The sequence below is a fragment of the Danio rerio genome, chromosome 5 (assembly GCF_049306965.1).
Source record: "Danio rerio strain Tuebingen ecotype United States chromosome 5, GRCz12tu, whole genome shotgun sequence".
Classification (NCBI taxonomy): Eukaryota; Metazoa; Chordata; class Actinopteri; order Cypriniformes; family Danionidae; genus Danio; species Danio rerio.
Genome location: NC_133180.1, coordinates 42,946,748 through 42,964,119, shown reverse-complemented (window position 1 = coordinate 42,964,119; position 17,372 = coordinate 42,946,748). Strand labels below are relative to the sequence as shown.

Here is a 17,372-nt window from a genome sequence, read left to right as displayed (position 1 = left end):
ACAATGATTTTCAAAACATTATACAGATGTATTTAAGCGTGAAAAAACATTTTGTGTAAGGTTAGATCTTTTATAGTTATTTATATTTACTACACAAAAAGAAGTGTTAAATATAAGAAATTCTGAAGTACAGCAAAATGTGTGCGTTAAATGTGTTGTTACTTATCACTTTTATTATTTCTGCAATTACTTAATCCTAAGGATTGTATACATTAAGATTTTATTTTGCATCAAGTGAGGAAAAATTTGTATTTATTGCATTATTTTAGTGTCATCAGGGTTACTATGCCTCTGGTTTTGTATTTGTGTGAATAAATAATATGTAATATTTATAGACGTACCATTATCTGCTTTGCAATGTACTGACAATAACAATCACCTCATCTTGATAAGAAAACATATTTGTTGATGCTTGTTAATGTTAGTTAAAGGAAATCAACTAGCAATGAACAGCTTTGTTTATGTACAGTGCAACAACTAATGTTATTAATAATAATAATTCATTAGTAAATGTTGAATGAATATTAAAAATGCTTTGTAAATTTAGTTTATTATTAGTTCATGTTAGGAAATACATTAACTAAAATAACTAGTGAAACCTTATTCTGAAGTGTTGACCAAAAATTATACATTATAAGCAGCGGTTGACAGAATAATTCTGTAAAGACAAAAGAAAAAGGAAATATATTTAGTAGATATACTTAAATAGTTTAGTCATGATATAAAACTTTATTTGACACAAATATAAAGCATCATTTTGGTAATATCCAACATTAAATGCGTAAGATGTTATATAAATCTAATGGATAAAACTAGTAAGAAAAATGACAGTAAGACAAATGTTAAGTGTGTCCTTATGGACATTTTATCTTGTAGCTTTTTACGTACGATAGGATGGTTTCCTCCTTTTACTGTACACTACTTGACAAAAGTTTTGTCGCCTATCCAAGTTTTAGAAACAACAAATAACAACTTGACTTCTAGTTAATAATTTGTTATCAGAAGTGGCTGATATGAAAGGCGAAGGCCTCTAGATTACGCTTATTTTATCCAAATAAATTATGATCATGCCTTGATTTTTAAGTATTTAATTAGGACAGTAAGGTCTGACTTTGCTTAGACAAAAGTCTTGTCACTTAACAGAAATAATGTACAGTATACAATATAAAGTTATGGTGCAGTGGAAAAAGAATTAATATCAATGTATGACCCCCATGAGCTTGGAGAACTGCTTTCATACATCTCTGCAATGATTCAAATTACTTATTTATGAATTCATCTGGAATGGCAAAGAAAGCATTCATGCAGGACGACCAGAGTTCATCAAGATTATTTGGATTCATCTACAATGTCATCTTACCCCTGACATGCTAAATAATGTTCATGTCTGGTGACTGGGGTGGCCAATCCTAAAGCACATTGACCTTCTTTGCTTTCAGGAACTTTTATGTGGAGGCTGAAGTATAAGGAGTGGTATCCTGCTGAAGAATTTGCCCTCTCCTGTGGTTTGTAATGTAATGGGCAGCATAAATCTCATTGATACCTCAGGCTGTTTATGTTGCCATCCACTCTGCAGATCTCTCACATGCCCTCATACTGAATGTAACCCCAAATCATGATTTTTTTTTCTTTAAACTTGACTGATTTCTGTGAGAATCTTGGGCGGGTTCCAATAGGTCTTCTGCAGTATTTGTGTTCATTGGGATGCAGTTCAACAGATGATTTATTAAAAAATCTACCTTCTGCCTCAATTGATCAACTAGAAGTCAAGTTTATTATTTTTTGCACTTACAACTGGGTTCAATGACTTTTGTCAGGTAGTGTAATAAATTTACATAAAATCTGCCTGTAAGAAATGGTAAGTGTAGTTACTGCTCTTTTGCTTTGGACAGCAGATATGTTAATGTCAAATACAAGCAGCCTTGTATTGTTGTCTTGTTGAAAGAACCAGGGTCACCTGAAGCACCAGCGTCGATCAGGCTCTTGTCCTCCGCCGAGGTCCTTCTCTTCCCCTGAGCGCAGCTTTCCCTGCAGACACTTGGGAAGGATCCACTCCATGTCCAAGGTAGTAATTGCACGCTGTGAATAACAATTATATCTTTTGCCAAACCATACTCTCTGAATCATTTCATGGATTTACATGTTCATTACAAAAACCTTTTGTAAATTTGACCAATAATTTCCAAAGACTTGTTTGTGCCGTCTTATTTTACCTGCAGTTTCCAGATGCTGGTGCTCTCAACGGACATCATCTCAACACTTTGGTTCATCAAAGCGATCAGCATGTTCAGCATCAGAATGTAAGTCATCACTATATACACAATCAGTAGCACGTAGAAGACCTCCTTATATTTATAATGATCGGTGAACTCCAGATCTCCCATGCCAATGGTGAACTTGAACAGCTCCAGAGTAGTGAAATAGATGTTCTTGTACGAGGGCTTCTTGCAGACCTCATATTGGTTATCTGTAGTCAATCCAAATCGTCCCCTGCCGTCCCGGGCTGTGGTGGGTTGGTGGTGGGTCATACGACTTTGAGGGTTGGAGGAGTCTGGTGTGGGGTTCAGGGAAGGTATGTCTTCAGAGAGCCTAAAATCTCTAGTAGAGCCACTGTCGATCGATTCCTGGTCAAGGAGAGTCACCAAAGCTGCCGTGTAAAAAAAAAAAAGTCATTAACATACACAAACAAATGTTTTGAGTCTGTAAGATTACTTCATATATTATCATGAAATAATATTACTCAGGGTTTCCACAGCTAATAGGATTTTAAAAGGTGCTTTCCAGACTCTGAAAGTCAGGGAATGTTTATGTTGTTTTTCTATGTGAGGGAATATCAGGGATGTTAAATTTTAGTTTCCATTTATCAAAATGTTATTTTCTATACCGTATTTTTTATTGCAAAGTTTTTTGCATATTCCTATGGTAAGGATATTTTTCAGCTCCTTTTTATTCCTTTCATATACTGGCAGACACATTCAGTCAACAGACTGTACCTGGTAACTAGGGACAGGATAATATAAATAATAAGTGCTTCGGTTTCTAAATGACCTCTTTAAAGATTGGATGTTGAAAGGTAGTTGGCAGAAAAGATAAATGTAAATGTTGTAAAACTACTGTCAAGATATCACATTTGGAAGAGGGAGCATTCACAGCCATGCAAACAGTGCTACTGCGCTGTACATGCACTGTAAAAGAAATTCTGGCTGCCTTCATATTTTTTATTGTTGAATTGATTTAGCTTTTTTAGTCATCTAAAGCTTTCATCAATCTAATTGACTAATAAAATTTTATATAAACTAAGTAATTGTAATAAACTACTGAACTTAGTATAACCAATGAACATAAATTTATTATTTACTATAATTATTATATTTTAAAAAGATAAATTAACTTAACATTTGTTGTCATGACTCTTTGTCATGTCATTTTTTTAATAGTGTAGTGGCTATTAAAGTCATCCAAATTGATATTCAAGTTGATTTCTTTTAATACATAGTAATTATTAACATTATTATATTATAATGTTTTATAACAAATATTTGGCTTAAAGTTAAACCTGATTACAATTTAAAATAAGTGCTAGTATTTTAAAATATGAAAAATATATGATTTATCCCCTCCCTGTGTTGGTGTGGATTTCCTCCGGGTGCTCCGGTTTCCCCCACAGTCCAAAGACATGTGGTACAGCTAAACTGAATAAGCTAAACTGCCTGTAGTGTATGTGTGTGAATGCAAGAGTGTGTGGGTGTTTCCGAGTGTTGGGTTTGCAGCTGGAAGGGCATCCGCTGCTTAAAAGATATGCTGGGTAAATTGTCGGTTCATTTTGCTGTGACAACCCCAGTTTAATAAGGTGAATAAAATAAAATAAAGAGTGAAAATGAATGAAAGAATGAATATGATTAATGCATGTGATGACAAATTTTAACTTAACTCATCATTAGTCCATTGTTCAATGACATTAGTATAAGAAATAATGAGAACTGTTATTGTGCAGCAATGCCTACATATATCCAGATTTTTATTCTATGGCACCTTTATTTTAATGTTGATAAACATCATGCTGCTCAATTTTATTTGCAAACCATGATTTTCAGGATTCTTTGATGAATACAAATTTGTAAAGACTAGGAGTCTTCACTATTAATGAATTTAATGTATACTTGCTAAATAAATGTTTTTAAAGTCCACATGAAATCAAAATTTACAATGTTTTGTTTTTCCAGTGCACATTGTTATTTTTACAGTGAACAATTATTTAGTGCAAGTTAATCCACTAAAAATGTTTTGTTTTGTTTTGTTTTGTTAATGATGTTCAATCAAAGTCTGACTATCTGCTTCCATGTTTGGAGTGGTGGTCTTTCTGCTGACGTCAGTGGAGGGCTTCAGTAGCAACAGTATACTGATATTCTTAACCACACCCCTGTTACCATTAGTTTGCTTTGAGGCACAGCTATGAGGGAATATTGCGAAAGAAAGCTCCGTCCCCTACTCATTATACCATTTCAATAAGCACATCAGCATACTAAAATCAAAGTCTCTGCAACTTCGGACTTTACACAAAATTTTCAACTGATATTTTGTTCCTAGATATGAAGCGAAATCAAAATAAAAGTCAAATAACATTTATGAATATATGAGTGAAGGATGATACCTGCTGAGAATCCAATTAGAAACACCATGTACACAACAAGGAATCTGCGAATTTCTCCAAGAACCATCTGATAATAATTAAAGAGCGTAAGAGTGTATGCACAAGTATGTTGTAAGACTACTTTACTGTACAAGTATGCTTTAAATATGTAGTCAAGTATACAGGAAAGGAAATGGCCTTACCTTCTGTATCATCACATTGTAGATTCCCAAATTTTTGGACCCCCTGGAGAAGTAGAGTAAGTTTATCCAGCTCAAGGCAAGACAGAGCACTAGAAAGGCCAGATATTCATACTGGCCATAACAGTACAGTACAACACTTGCCAAGAAGAGCAAGCCCTGCACAAAACTAATGCATAAAAAGAAAAATAGCATTATAAAACAATGCATGTACTTACTGATGACATTTTCTGTACTACAGATAAAGCAGACGGTGCAGTTTAGCTGGGTGCTGTGCATTTATAAGTTCAAAATAATCTGCACACATCCAACATCAAGGATCAAGCCATGAAACTAAAAACTTCATTAGGGCACAAATACAACTTAAATAAGAATAGTTTTATTTCATTATCTTCATATATAGTACATAAAACTGTTTTCAAATTTAAACATGCAGTTTAAATCAGTTGAATGATCAGCAAAGGACTCAAGCATATTAATCTACAGTGGTCAATTAATGATGAAAATAAAAAATAGAGAGTAAAAGGACTCACAAAAGCTGATCTGTGTATCCATCTATAATCAGGGATTGAAATCTTGGACGCTTCCTTACCATATCTATTAACTTAAGAAACAGGAATTGATTAAAAAAATGTAATTATTGAAAGTTAATGATGAATTAGTTTTAAAGCAAGAGCGTCAGATACACACCCCTCTAATAAAGAAGTAAAATGCTCCAGTGATAGATATGATGTGTCCTGTCAGAAGCAGGTAGCCTTCCCTACTCTTTGCATAAAGATATGGAGGCTTTGTCTGAAAATAAGAAACAGTAGGGTTGAGACATGGCATTAAATAGTGAAAAAAAAAAACATTTTACAGTTCATACACAACATAAGATTATAGATAGTGAACTGAAATAAGGTCAGTGAGTGTTATTAGTCATGATTTTTTCCTTGTAAGTTTTTTTTTTTTTTTTTGGACAAAGTGTAGACCAAAGTTGGCCCATGGTAACCTTTGAGTTGAGTCCCCACATGGAAAGAGAGTAAGAATGATGATGAGGGCCTTTAACAGAGATTGTAATTTCTAATTTAACTTAACTTTTTTATTTCTTTGTTTATTTCCTGAGCTACAAAAAAATAAAAATAAAAAAAAATTTCAATTAAATGCATTGTTAAATGAATCAGATTTTTAAAAATATAAATACTGTCACTTAACAGAGAGGACAATGCAGAAGACATTGGCGAGCAAATCAGGGCAAACAACCGGTGCAACTTAGTGTGTGTAACTCCATTCTGTTATAAATGGGATTTTTATCTACTGTAATAAGATTATTAATAAATTTTTAAATATGTACTGCATTAGTTAATATAAAGCAATGTTTTCTAGTTATTTTTACATAACTAATAGCTTAGAAAAATCACCAATGGCAACTTTAATGTAATATAGTTTGGTATATTTACCTTTGGCCCACCACCCTCAATCAAGTTTGTTTTTTGGCCCTTCATAAGAAAAAGTTTGGGCACCCCTGATCTAGACATCCATTTTTAAGTCTTGCATGTGACATGACGCCTCTGCTATAAAGCTGAAATGAGTGAATGTTTAAAAGAGGCAGGATTAGGATGTTGCCCACCCTCCTTGAAGTCCCCTTCCTTCAACATGAAGGAATTGTGTGGAGCGCAGCATTTTTTTACAGTGCACCTACTTGATTCGCGTAATCCTTCCCTTCTTCGTGGTAAAAAGCTGAAGCAGTGAAGATGAAAAGGTAGATAACATAAACAATGAAGTTAAACAAGAACATCCGATGCGCAAATCGATCCCACTTCTCTTCTATTAGTCTGTTAAGTGGCTCAATTTGGAGCATCTCGAGGCGATTCTGAAATGTAATGGAAAAGCAAAAACAAACATATGTTGCTATCTCGATCTGTACAAATGCTTAGAAATTAAATGTTTACTTCAATGATTTGAAGAAGTAAATATCTAACTAAAGTTAATTAGTATCAAACAAGCAGCATGAGAATCTCACAGGAATCTCACTGCCATAGACAACGATCTCGAGAGCGGAGTTTTTCTCATAGGTGTCGAGGGAGGAGAGGTCATACAAAGACGAGCACACTGGACCGTAGGCCCACTCCGTGATCTTTCGGGACAGATGTCTGCAGCCCATAAGCTCCCGCTGCACAATGTGCTTAAATAGCTAGTAAAAAAAAACAGAATGATTTTTCAAACAACATATTCTTATTAATAACATTTTCAAACATTGGCTAAGACTTCAAATATAGTATAGTATGTGGTATATAAAATGAATGTGAGTAGTATAATTCTGTTTTACACTTTTAAACATCTGAATCACTTCCTGAAAAGCCCTTTCATGTGTCCATTAATTAAAGAAACATTAAATGACGTGCCCTACACCCTTCAAAGCCCCTCATAGAGAGTAAGGTATAAGGAAGCTCGTTTCTATATATATTTTGCCCCAGACATACTTCATTCCACATATTGTCACTCACATCCATAAATTCTCTCTTTTGGCCTCAGGGGATAGTAAAGTGTCCATTAGATGCACGCTTCAGCATGTAGCAGGTCAACTGGAACCTTCTCAGATAATGTTTTTCAAATATGGTAAATTTAGAGGTACTACTCGGCTCACATACTGTTGCATCACATATTATTTAGCAGGTAAAATTCTGATTACTGTCAATCTGTGCGTGTGTGATTTCAGATGCAGCAAAATTTGTGATCTCAAGGTCACTAGTTGCAGTTCCTGTACTGGCAGGAATTTATGTCCAGCACTCTATTCCACTCTTAATACCATGACTAAGGTGAGGCACCAAAACTGAACCCCAGTGGTTGACACTGCACTAGGTGTGTGTTCATTACTTTATGCACACACTTGGATAAGGTTATATGCAAAGTACAAATTCAGAGTATGGGACAGTGTCATCAAAATGTTTGGTTGGTTTAGTTCAGGACTTTTAACACTTTATCAAAGATTTTTTGAAACCCCTATGAGAAAAATGTATCTGGAACAAGCTCTGCTGAAAATAGGGAACACCTTAATGCACTCTGTTGGATGTTGTACATAAAATTTAAAAACTAACCATAAAAAACAGGGTATAGGATATACAGCATTAGAGCAAAATCAAGGTTGGATAAATGATAACTGAATTTTTATTTTTGTGTGAACTCTTCAGAAAACGGTTATGACGGTCCCTGTAGACCACATGACTATGAATCAGTTTGGTGTCTGAAGAAAAAATAGCATCGTAAATCACATGAGGACTACTCATCTCTACAAAAAAGGGAACATCCAAAAACAAAATACAGAACTTAAAGCATGCAGACTACTTCAAATGAGTCACTTCTTCAAATAAACTGATTTGCAAACCATAGCTTTCATATTCTAAAACATTTAAAATTCAGAAAACATCAGAAAAAATAGTTACCCCTAGTTTTCCCTTTTTGGCAGCGAGTGTGATTGGGGTCAGTCCCTCATTATTTTCAATTTCCTCCAGCTTGGTCTTGGGGTGAAGTTGGTCAGCTTTGATTAGGATGTGGTCATACATGGCGATGACGAACTCTGTGTTTTCAGGGCTATTATCAGCTACGGATACTAAAGCGTGAAGCACGGTGTTTCCATGACAGTCCCTCTCCCTGACATCCACCGCCTGGTGAGGGTTTTCCATAAGAAAGTCCACAATGTCTTGCTGATTAGTGCAAGCAGCCAGTGACAAGGGCAGCTCACCTGTGGACAAAAGGTAAGCTTGAGTATCAACAGTGATGAGTCACAATCATTGAGAGCAATAAACCCTTTTCACATTTCCTGGTTTCTCAGTAGTGGAAGTCGTCATAGTTGGGAAAACTTAGAGTGCAGTAAATGGGAGAATACAACAAATATTTTTTTACAATCTTATTTGCTGAAATAATAAAAGAAAAACTCCTCCATAGTGTTATCAAGGCTTTCAAAAAAAGGGAAAAAATTGTGTGAGACTGATGACGACCTCAAGAAGAGAGAATAACACCACATTTACTGTCCTGTCCCATAGACGTTGCATTAGAAACCCCTCGTACAAGTCAGAATTTGTTTTTTGTAATTTGAAGCAAAGATGATATTATACATTCACAAATACAGATACATGTTCAAAAATCAAATATTAAGAACTTTCAAGGATTTAAGATGCTGGTGACCGATATACGCGCCATAACAGTCTTGTGAAAAGTATCCATAAGTGGAACATTTGTGCATTTAAAATAAAGCATATCTTTAGTTTAAATAGTTCGATATAGAAAAGTTTGAGCTTATCTTATGACCTACCAAAATAGAAGCACATTTTTTGATTGGGCTGAAAGAATTTCCCACAGGCCTTGGCATGGACATCAGCCCCTTTCTTAACCAGCATCTGCACAAATTTCATACTCCTCCTTTCAATCGCAACGTGAAGTGCTGTCTGACCTGTGCCAAAAAGACCAGTCAAAACCAATGCAAGATGTATGCGCTGGACAGCCTGTTAAATAGGATCAATAATTTGCTGATTTATTATTTAAAAATACAATTTTAGCTCAGCATTTCTAATCATAATAAAGCTGCAGTGTGTAAAATAAAGCTCTGACCTTTGTAGTAACTGTCGGTGTAAGCAGCATTGATAAAGTTTTTCAAATCTCCCATTTTCTCAGCAATGTCCAGCAGTTGTTCAATAGTGTCATTCTCGCCTTGCCTCAAATTTAAAAGTGCTTTCAGCAGGGCTGTCTTTCCATTGGACTTATCTAAAGAAAATACATGTATTATTATTGTTTTTAAAATATCAGTCGTGAATTCACAATACTTCGTATTTTTTTTGTACATTAAAATTATAAAGTTTGGGGTCTGTAATATTTGTAATATTAATATATAACATATATTCTAAATATATTATATACTGTATATTAATAATATTAATTGCTATCAGTGTATAGAAATTAGTTTAAAGACATTTAGAATATAACAAATTATTGCTGTTACAAAAGATTCTGTACATTACAAATATTGTTCTTTAAAAAAATTCTGAGAAATTAAAAAATATTTTCCATAAAACTATTAAGCAACAATACTTTTTTTTAACCGTAAATGTTCCTTGAGTGTAAAATCTGATTGTTGTAATGATTTTTGAAGACAATGTTGACGAATGAAAATTCAGCAAGAATATGTAACTTTCGTAAATACTTAAAAAAAAGATCAGTTTTTCTGTGTTTTTGGTGATATAACACTTCTTACAGACCCTAAACTTTTCAGTGTATTTGTTCTTGAGCACAGTTACATTGTGAGTCGGTGAGTCGTTTCATGTTTTTGTGGAGATACTCATGTAAACCCTGCATTTTAGACACGTCACCACTGGACACAGCCTCGAACAGCCTCTTGATGGTAAACCTGTCATTGTCCTGTTGAGCTGGTTCTTCCTTCAAGTTTCTGATTCCCCTGTGTGCAAAATGTATCAGTTTAAGTAAAGGTTTCTTATACATTTTAGTGGAGTTTAATAAAAAGGGTCACACACCAAACAAGAAGTGCTGCAGCATTCCTAAACTTTAAAGTTTAAATGCATTGTTTACCATGAGTGTGTACACAACCACTCACTCTTCACAAATCATATCTTATCTCATATTAAGTTTCTTAGCAATCAGGTTAAGATCAGGACTCTGGGCTGCCTTTTTATTTTTCAGATTGGGTGATTGGGTGGTGAATACAGGGAAGCAACTGAATGTAAAAGGAGCTTCTGATCAACATTTGCATTTACTCTGCCATAAAGCTGTAAAAGAGGCCAAATTTCTGCTGCAGAAATCAACACCAAGCCATGACCACATTTCACTTATTTACATGCTTTGGGTTCATTTTCCTCATTGGACCCAAATAATTGAACTTGCTTTTATCAATAGAGTGATCTTTAGACCTGTTCTCTGTTCTTCTGTCTTTGATTTTGTCTGCTGGTGAGAGGTTTGGTCACTGCAGGGATTTCAGTCCAAATTCTCTTAAACATTGAGACACTGCATATGCCAAAACAGATCTTTAATCTGAATTGAACTGTTGATCAGTGTGCATTTTCTACATTATCCTATCTTCTTGTGCACTTGACTTCATGGACAAGCCTTATTGAGGGAATGTTGTGAGCAGAACTTAATTTGAGCCGGATTCTGTTCCAGAAAATGATATTCGTGTTTTGCATTCTGGTGTTTATTTTAATGGATCTGGCATTAACTTGTGCATGATAAAAACCTACAAGTTTGTGTGTGTGCATGTGCATGCGTGTGTGTGTGTGTGTGTGAAGTATCTGAGTGTCTCTTGAAAAATGTCATCTCACCTGAGCCCTCACAATCCTAACATTACATGAAAGTGTGGGGAAGTTGTTTTTTTGGAAGAAGAATTTTTTTTTACAGCCTATGCAGTAAGCAGACATGGATAAAACGTCAAGTGCGAGTGATTTACATGCGAAGTCAATGCAAAAATACAATTAGACATCCTGGGGCGCAAATCAAGTGAATGATATGGCGCGAATTGGGCATTTAGTGCGTTGGACGTGCTTCAGACTGCAAAAGAAGGTGTGAGCAAATATGGAACAGACAGAAAAGCAAGCAGCTTACAATGAGGGAGATTGGTTTAAGGATGACGGCCGTGGATGTGACCGAATTAAAGGACATTATTTTTGCTTTACATGTACAGCTGGTATTATGATGTGCGTCAAATTGATAAATGATTTTGCTAAAAAAAAATTCTCTGCCATTGACGAGAGAAAATGCTTCCTTTGCCATCGACGAGTGATAGGTGGCAATCCGTGTTTTAGATGTATTATGGTAGGGGAAGCCCAAACGGATGTCCTTAAGGAGATAAGCTACACGATATCAGATGATCTGGGGAGTGAAATTAGGATTGTGGGTAAGAATAAGAGTTACCATTGAAAAAAAAAATCTAAAATCCCTACTATTTCAGATCAAGAGACCAAAATATAGAAACTTCATTTTTATAATTTGTGTCATGAAGATTGCACATTTAATGTAGTGGGCTACCTAATCTGGTAAATAAGATGTGTTATGTGTGCAATGTGTTAACTTAATCACCACAAAATTAGTCATTTTTATTGCAGAATTTTGAAAAACTAGGGGGTCTGGTGAATGAGTGCAAACAAGGCTGTGTGAATTACACACACTAGACGATAGTCACCATGCGCAAGCAAAACTCGATTAACTAGTGGCCTTCAACAATATATTCAGATAATCAGTTTTTTTATGTTTACAATCACTCTCATAGGTTGGTGATTGTTTCGCACACAGTGAGCAGCGAAAATAAATAATGGCACAATGTCCTACCTAAAGATTATCTGTATTTTCAAAATGGCAAAGAGACAGTCAAGTATATTTTCATTTTTTAAGGCACAAGTAAATGTGATAATGAGCCTGATCAAGAGATCTCGAGAAGATGAAACTTTGCAAATAGATCAGAATAGCAGGAGACAGAAGCAAAGCGATCTCAAGTCAGCCTGAAAACATGACAGAAGAGGTAACTGTGGGCTCTTCTTGAAGATTAGACTGAGGGAGTCCAGAAAAGGATCCAAAAACATTGTCAAGACATTTCATGTGACTTCGGTGGTTCATCTGTAATCATACGAAGCTCCAAGAACATTTTTGTGTCAAAAAAACTGTAAAAAGGATGTTCACCAATGTGTTGCATATCAGATCAGGTTGCATGTTTACTACGGGCAATACGATACAATGCTTGCATGTTTTATTGCTGACTGCTGCAATTTATCGAAGTGCCTGTAAAAATGTGCACCCTTATGATACGTGATCGAAGATATAGGTAAACAAAGTCATATTTACAGTTTTTTTGACACACAAAGGTGTTTTTAGAGCTTCGTATGATTACAGTTACAGATTACAGTTTTGAGAATGCTTTTGATCTCAGGACCATTGATGGATTTAATCTAAAACATCTTAAATTGTGTTCCAACAATGAATAGAGGTCTCAGGGGATTGGAATGACAAGAGAGTGAGTCATTTTTAACAGAATTTTCATTTCGGGGTGAGCCCTTTAAAAATACTGCTTTTACAATAACCTCACATAGGACTGAGGAGTAATCTTGAAATTTAGGTAATTGTAAATTGTCCTCTAAGTTCTATTCACTTCATATTGACCACAGCTAAAACTGAAAGCGTGTGTAATTCCACTTTTCCAGTTTAGTAATTATAGTAACATTTTGAACTTCTTTCTTGACTTGACTGCAATGCACTACCTCTTGAGTTTTCTAGACATGGGACAGGACTTCCTGGTGTATGACCACATAAAGGAGCCCAATTATACCTGTCAAAGTGCAGGTTAAACTTAATTGTGCTAGAGGGTTCCACCACGTCATCTACGTAATTGGAGTCCATGGGCCTCTTGTCTTTTGAGACTTTTTTCATCTGTTTGGCCTTTGTCCTCTCCTCTTCTGTCTGGTCATCCGTCTCCAAAGAAAACGATGAGACACTGCTGTCCATTGATTTACTCATAGTGACGCCTTCTTAGTCTCAAAAACTATAAAATGCATAAAAGAGTGACATAAGTTAGCACATATTAGGAAATTAGGCTTCAAAAACATTCAAATAATTCCTTGGAAATATGAGCCTGACCACAAAAGCAAATGGGACAAGAGTCTAAGTTTTAAGATGAGAAAATGGGCTTTAATGATAGTTTTCTAAAAGTTTCTTCCTTTGCGATCAATCCAGTCAATTTAATAAATGAATAAAAAATAAATAAATGTTAGTATAATGTGACTAAGAGCCCCTTCTGAAAGCCAAGAAGCCACTTGAGTGTTGTAATGGGTCATTATGTCCTCTTTTTATGTTTTAAGAACCATTAAAAGAGGAAGGGTGCACAAATGATCCCAATGGAAACTCTGCGACAGGAAGCCAGGGGAAAAGCAGAACTAGTATGTGAAGCTTCAGAAAGAGCTTCTGCTTAAAGATGCTTAACTTATACAAACACTTAAAACACATATAAGACAAAGAAATGTGCAGCTAAGAAGTTTATACAGTACATATATATTATATATTGGGGTTAAACAGTGAAACTCAAACATTTAGTACTGGCAATTATAGGGCTAAATTTGACCAGCCTGGTGGCCAATCTTTAAAAGAGGACAGATTGTTGGTGCGTGTCTTGCTGGTGCATCTGTGACCAAAACAGCAACTCTTTGTGATCTATCAAGAGCCACAGAATTCAGGGTAATGTCAGCATACCACCAAGAATGACACCACATCCAGCAGGAGTAACTGTGGACACAAAAGGAAGCTGTCTGAAAGGGATGTTGGATGCAGTGTATCTAAAAAACATTAAACCACAGCTGCCCAACTCACTGCAGAGTTAAATGTGCACCTCAACTTTCCTGTTTCCACCAAAACGGTCCACTTTGTAAAAATATACATGGCTGCTATATATATGCTATAATATTTAGGCTGCTATAGCCAATCCATTGGTCACCCCTACCAATGACAAACATCGGTTTCAGTGGTGCCAGCAGCAAATATCTTGGGCTGTGGACAATGTGAAACATGTATTGTTCTCTGATGAGTCTACCTTCACTGTCCCAAAGAAGCATACCACCCAGACTGTTGCATGATGAAGCATGGGGCTGGATCAGTGATGGTTTAGGCTGCATAATTACAGCATTGCTTAGACCCAATACTTGTCTAGATGGGCAAGTTACTGCCAAGGACGAACCATTCTAGAGAACCATGTGCACCCAGTGGTTCTAACAGTGTGTCCTGAAGGCAGTGTGGTGTATCAAGATGATAATGCACCAATACACAAAGCAAGATTGATGAGAGAGTGGTTTGATGGACATGAAAATGAAGTTGAACATCTCCCATGGCCTGCACGGTCATCAGATTTAAATATTATGAGCCACTTTATGGTGTTTTGGAGGAGCGAGTTTGGAAACATTTTTCTCATCATGTACCGAACGCCATGTAGTGAACTGGCCACTATTTTGCAAGAAGAATGGCTCAAAATCCCTCTGACCACAGAGCAGGACTTGTATCTGTCATTCTTAGGATGAATTGATGCTGTATTGACCACAAAAGGAGGCCCTACACCATACTTAATAATAAATAATATGCATTATTGTTGTCTAAAAACAGGCGTTTCATTGTTTCATCAGTTTCATACATACAGTTGAAGTCAGAATTATTAGCTCTTTTTTAAATATTTCCCAAATGATGTTTAACAGAGCAAGGGAGTTTTCAGTTTGTCTGATAATATTTGTTCTTCTGGAGAAAGTCTTATTTGATTTATTTAGACTAGAATAAAAGAATTTTTAAATACCAATTTAAGGACAAACTTATTAGCCCCTTTAGTCAAATTGTTTTCTCGATAGTCTACTAAACAAACCATCGTTATACAATAACTTGCCTAATTACCCTAACCTGCCTAGTTAACCTAATTAACCTAGTTAAGCCTTTAAATGTCACTTTAAGCTGATTAGAAGAGTATTGAAAAATATCTAATCAAATATTATTTACTGTCATCATGGCAAAGATAAAATACATGTTATTAGAAATGGGTTATTAAAACTATTATGTTTAGAAATGTGTTGAAAAAAAATCTGCTCTCTGTTAAACAGAAAAAAAACAGGGAAAAAATAAATGGGGGGCTAATAATTCTGACTTCAACTGTACATATATGTATACATGTGTTGTACATAAACACAAATACATAATTCCATATACAATCTTATAATATAGAAACTTATAATGAATTAAATTATTAAATTACATTGTTTTACATTTATGTGCATCTTATTGCTTAATAAGAACGGCATAAAACTAAATATGTATAGAGGTGTGATTGCATAAGAAAACAAACAATTAAAAATAAAGAGAAAAAAATATTTGGATTTATGATGTATTTATTTTTTGTGAACTAAAGTTTGTTTTATTCTGTAAACTACTGATGACGTTTTGTCATTTTCAGTGCATAAAATAACATAAAAAAGTCAAGAAATCAGGTGGAATTACTGATTTTCAATCACAACAAACACAAATGCTTAACTTTTGTAACCAATTGTCATTTTCTTTTTTTCGAATAAAACAAATAATAGCATATTACTCAAACCAATACCTAATAGATCCAGAGAAACTCACAATTTTCAAATTGTTCTTTTTATTTTATTCTATAGTTACATAGGCCTATATAATATTTTACACATTAAAAGAACTAGAAACATAAAAAGGTATGCATTTCAGTTTTATTTTTAAGAACTACTCAAATAGACCTTTGTGCCATGAATTATTGATGTCTCTTCATGCTGTTACATGCTATATGATCCCATCCAGGCCGAGAGCCATGATTGTCCTATCAAGGAAATCTTGTCCAGAGAGTACATGAAAATGCTTTTCTGACAGAATGCCTTGTCTAATGCACTGGATGTGCTGTGATTTACAATATCGTAGCTTCTCTGTAAATGTTTTCAAATAACATTATTACATTCTGCTAAAGGCAGTGAGAGGAAATAGAGTTATTAAGAAGCTGCAGTATAGTCATTGAGTAATTGTGGTAGTATAAAAAAACACCCTTCATTTTCTAAGAAGAAAATGTCCATGGAATTAAGCTGTTCACACAAAAAGCTCATCTTTATTTTGACTGTGTTCCTGAGTGTACATGTGATCTATCTTGTGACATTTTCCCATGCATCTTTTACAAAGCTGGTTTTGTGTATAAAAGAATGTTCATATTTGCGTGACTCTTTTAAGATTAAAAGGCCACCGATTTTGAAGATGATTTTCAATGAGGCTAACACCACATTTGTAATAATGTTAGGATGCTGTTTTACTTTCTTCTGAGAACAATCACTTCACTTATTAAAATGTTGTATTAATAGCAAGTGCTGTGAGAACAGGAGCAAATGTATCACCTCAATCTTTTTTTTTTTTACAAGTGCGAGTTAAAAGAGGAAGGGCACAAAAACCATTCACATGACAGGAAGTCACGGTATCAAAGGAAATGTAAAATTAGTTTCAGTAGTCATATATATGTGTACACTGGTCAAAGGCTAAAAGTGTTAAAAGCAATAAAAGAATTATGTGGTTTTGTTTTTTCTGCAGGTGACACAGTGGCTAAGTAGGTAGTGCTGTCGCCTCACAGCAAGAAGGTCGCTGGTTCGAGCCTCGGCTGGGTCAGTTGATGTTTCTGTGTGGAGTTTGCAAGTTCTCCCTGTGTTCGCTTGGGTTATTTTATTTATTTATTTATTCGGCGCCCCAGCTGCTTACAGTGCATATCTAATTATGTTTGTACTTTCAATTTGACGCATACACCAAAATGGCCAGTCATGACTTTTCACCTATTCATTCATTCACTTTCTCTAGGCTTAGTCCCTTTAGTAATCCGGGGTTGCCACAGCAGAATGAACCGCCAACTTATCCAGCATGTTTTACGCAGCAGATGCCCTTCCAGCTGCAACCCATCTCTGGGAAACATCCACACACACTCATTCACAGTCATACACTGCGGACAATTTAGCTTACCCAATTCACCTGTACCACATGTCTTTGGACTGTGGGGGAAACCG

The 17,372-nt window shown here is 35.2% G+C and overlaps 2 protein-coding genes and 2 long non-coding RNA genes across 13 annotated transcripts in view; 3 read left to right on the top strand and 1 right to left on the bottom strand.

The window, feature by feature from the left end:
- The window catches only part of LOC137495624 (flotillin-2a-like), a 204,384-nt gene that overhangs the window by 153,117 nt on the left and 33,895 nt on the right, over positions 1-17,372 (top strand). The window lies entirely within an intron of this gene.
- Positions 1-17,372, top strand: part of LOC141385579 (uncharacterized) — a 37,780-nt gene that overhangs the window by 5,553 nt on the left and 14,855 nt on the right. For 3 of the 7 annotated variants that reach the window (XR_012406272.1, XR_012406273.1, XR_012406274.1), the window contains 5 exons: positions 1,440-2,065; positions 2,220-2,300; positions 7,529-7,628; positions 8,399-8,564; positions 10,164-11,729. This is a non-coding gene — a long non-coding RNA (uncharacterized lncRNA). Of the gene's footprint in view, positions 1-1,439; positions 2,066-2,219; positions 2,301-7,528; positions 7,629-8,398; positions 8,565-10,163; positions 11,730-17,372 lie in introns of those variants that run through there. The other 4 variants (XR_012406276.1, XR_012406275.1, XR_012406278.1 and 1 more) reach the window with 4 other exon arrangements.
- Positions 1-17,372, bottom strand: part of trpv1 (transient receptor potential cation channel, subfamily V, member 1) — a 36,854-nt gene that overhangs the window by 17,984 nt on the left and 1,498 nt on the right. For 3 of the 4 annotated variants that reach the window (XM_073950552.1, XM_073950551.1, XM_005165327.6), the window contains exons 2-14: positions 13,130-13,342; positions 10,101-10,258; positions 9,418-9,570; positions 9,122-9,259; positions 8,253-8,551; positions 6,833-7,003; positions 6,512-6,682; positions 5,521-5,622; positions 5,364-5,434; positions 4,834-4,999; positions 4,652-4,718; positions 2,214-2,647; positions 1,958-2,079 (exon numbers count right to left, since the gene is read on the bottom strand). In XM_073950552.1, the coding sequence (XP_073806653.1) occupies positions 1,958-2,079; positions 2,214-2,647; positions 4,652-4,718; positions 4,834-4,999; positions 5,364-5,434; positions 5,521-5,622; positions 6,512-6,682; positions 6,833-7,003; positions 8,253-8,551; positions 9,122-9,259; positions 9,418-9,570; positions 10,101-10,258; positions 13,130-13,317 (2,240 nt within the window). In that variant the 5' untranslated portion in view covers positions 13,318-13,342. 4 annotated transcript variants of the gene reach the window in all.
- Positions 3,545-4,999, top strand: LOC141385586 (uncharacterized). Its single transcript, XR_012406288.1, has 2 exons — positions 3,545-4,173; positions 4,260-4,999. It is a non-coding gene; the product is annotated as an uncharacterized lncRNA (long non-coding RNA).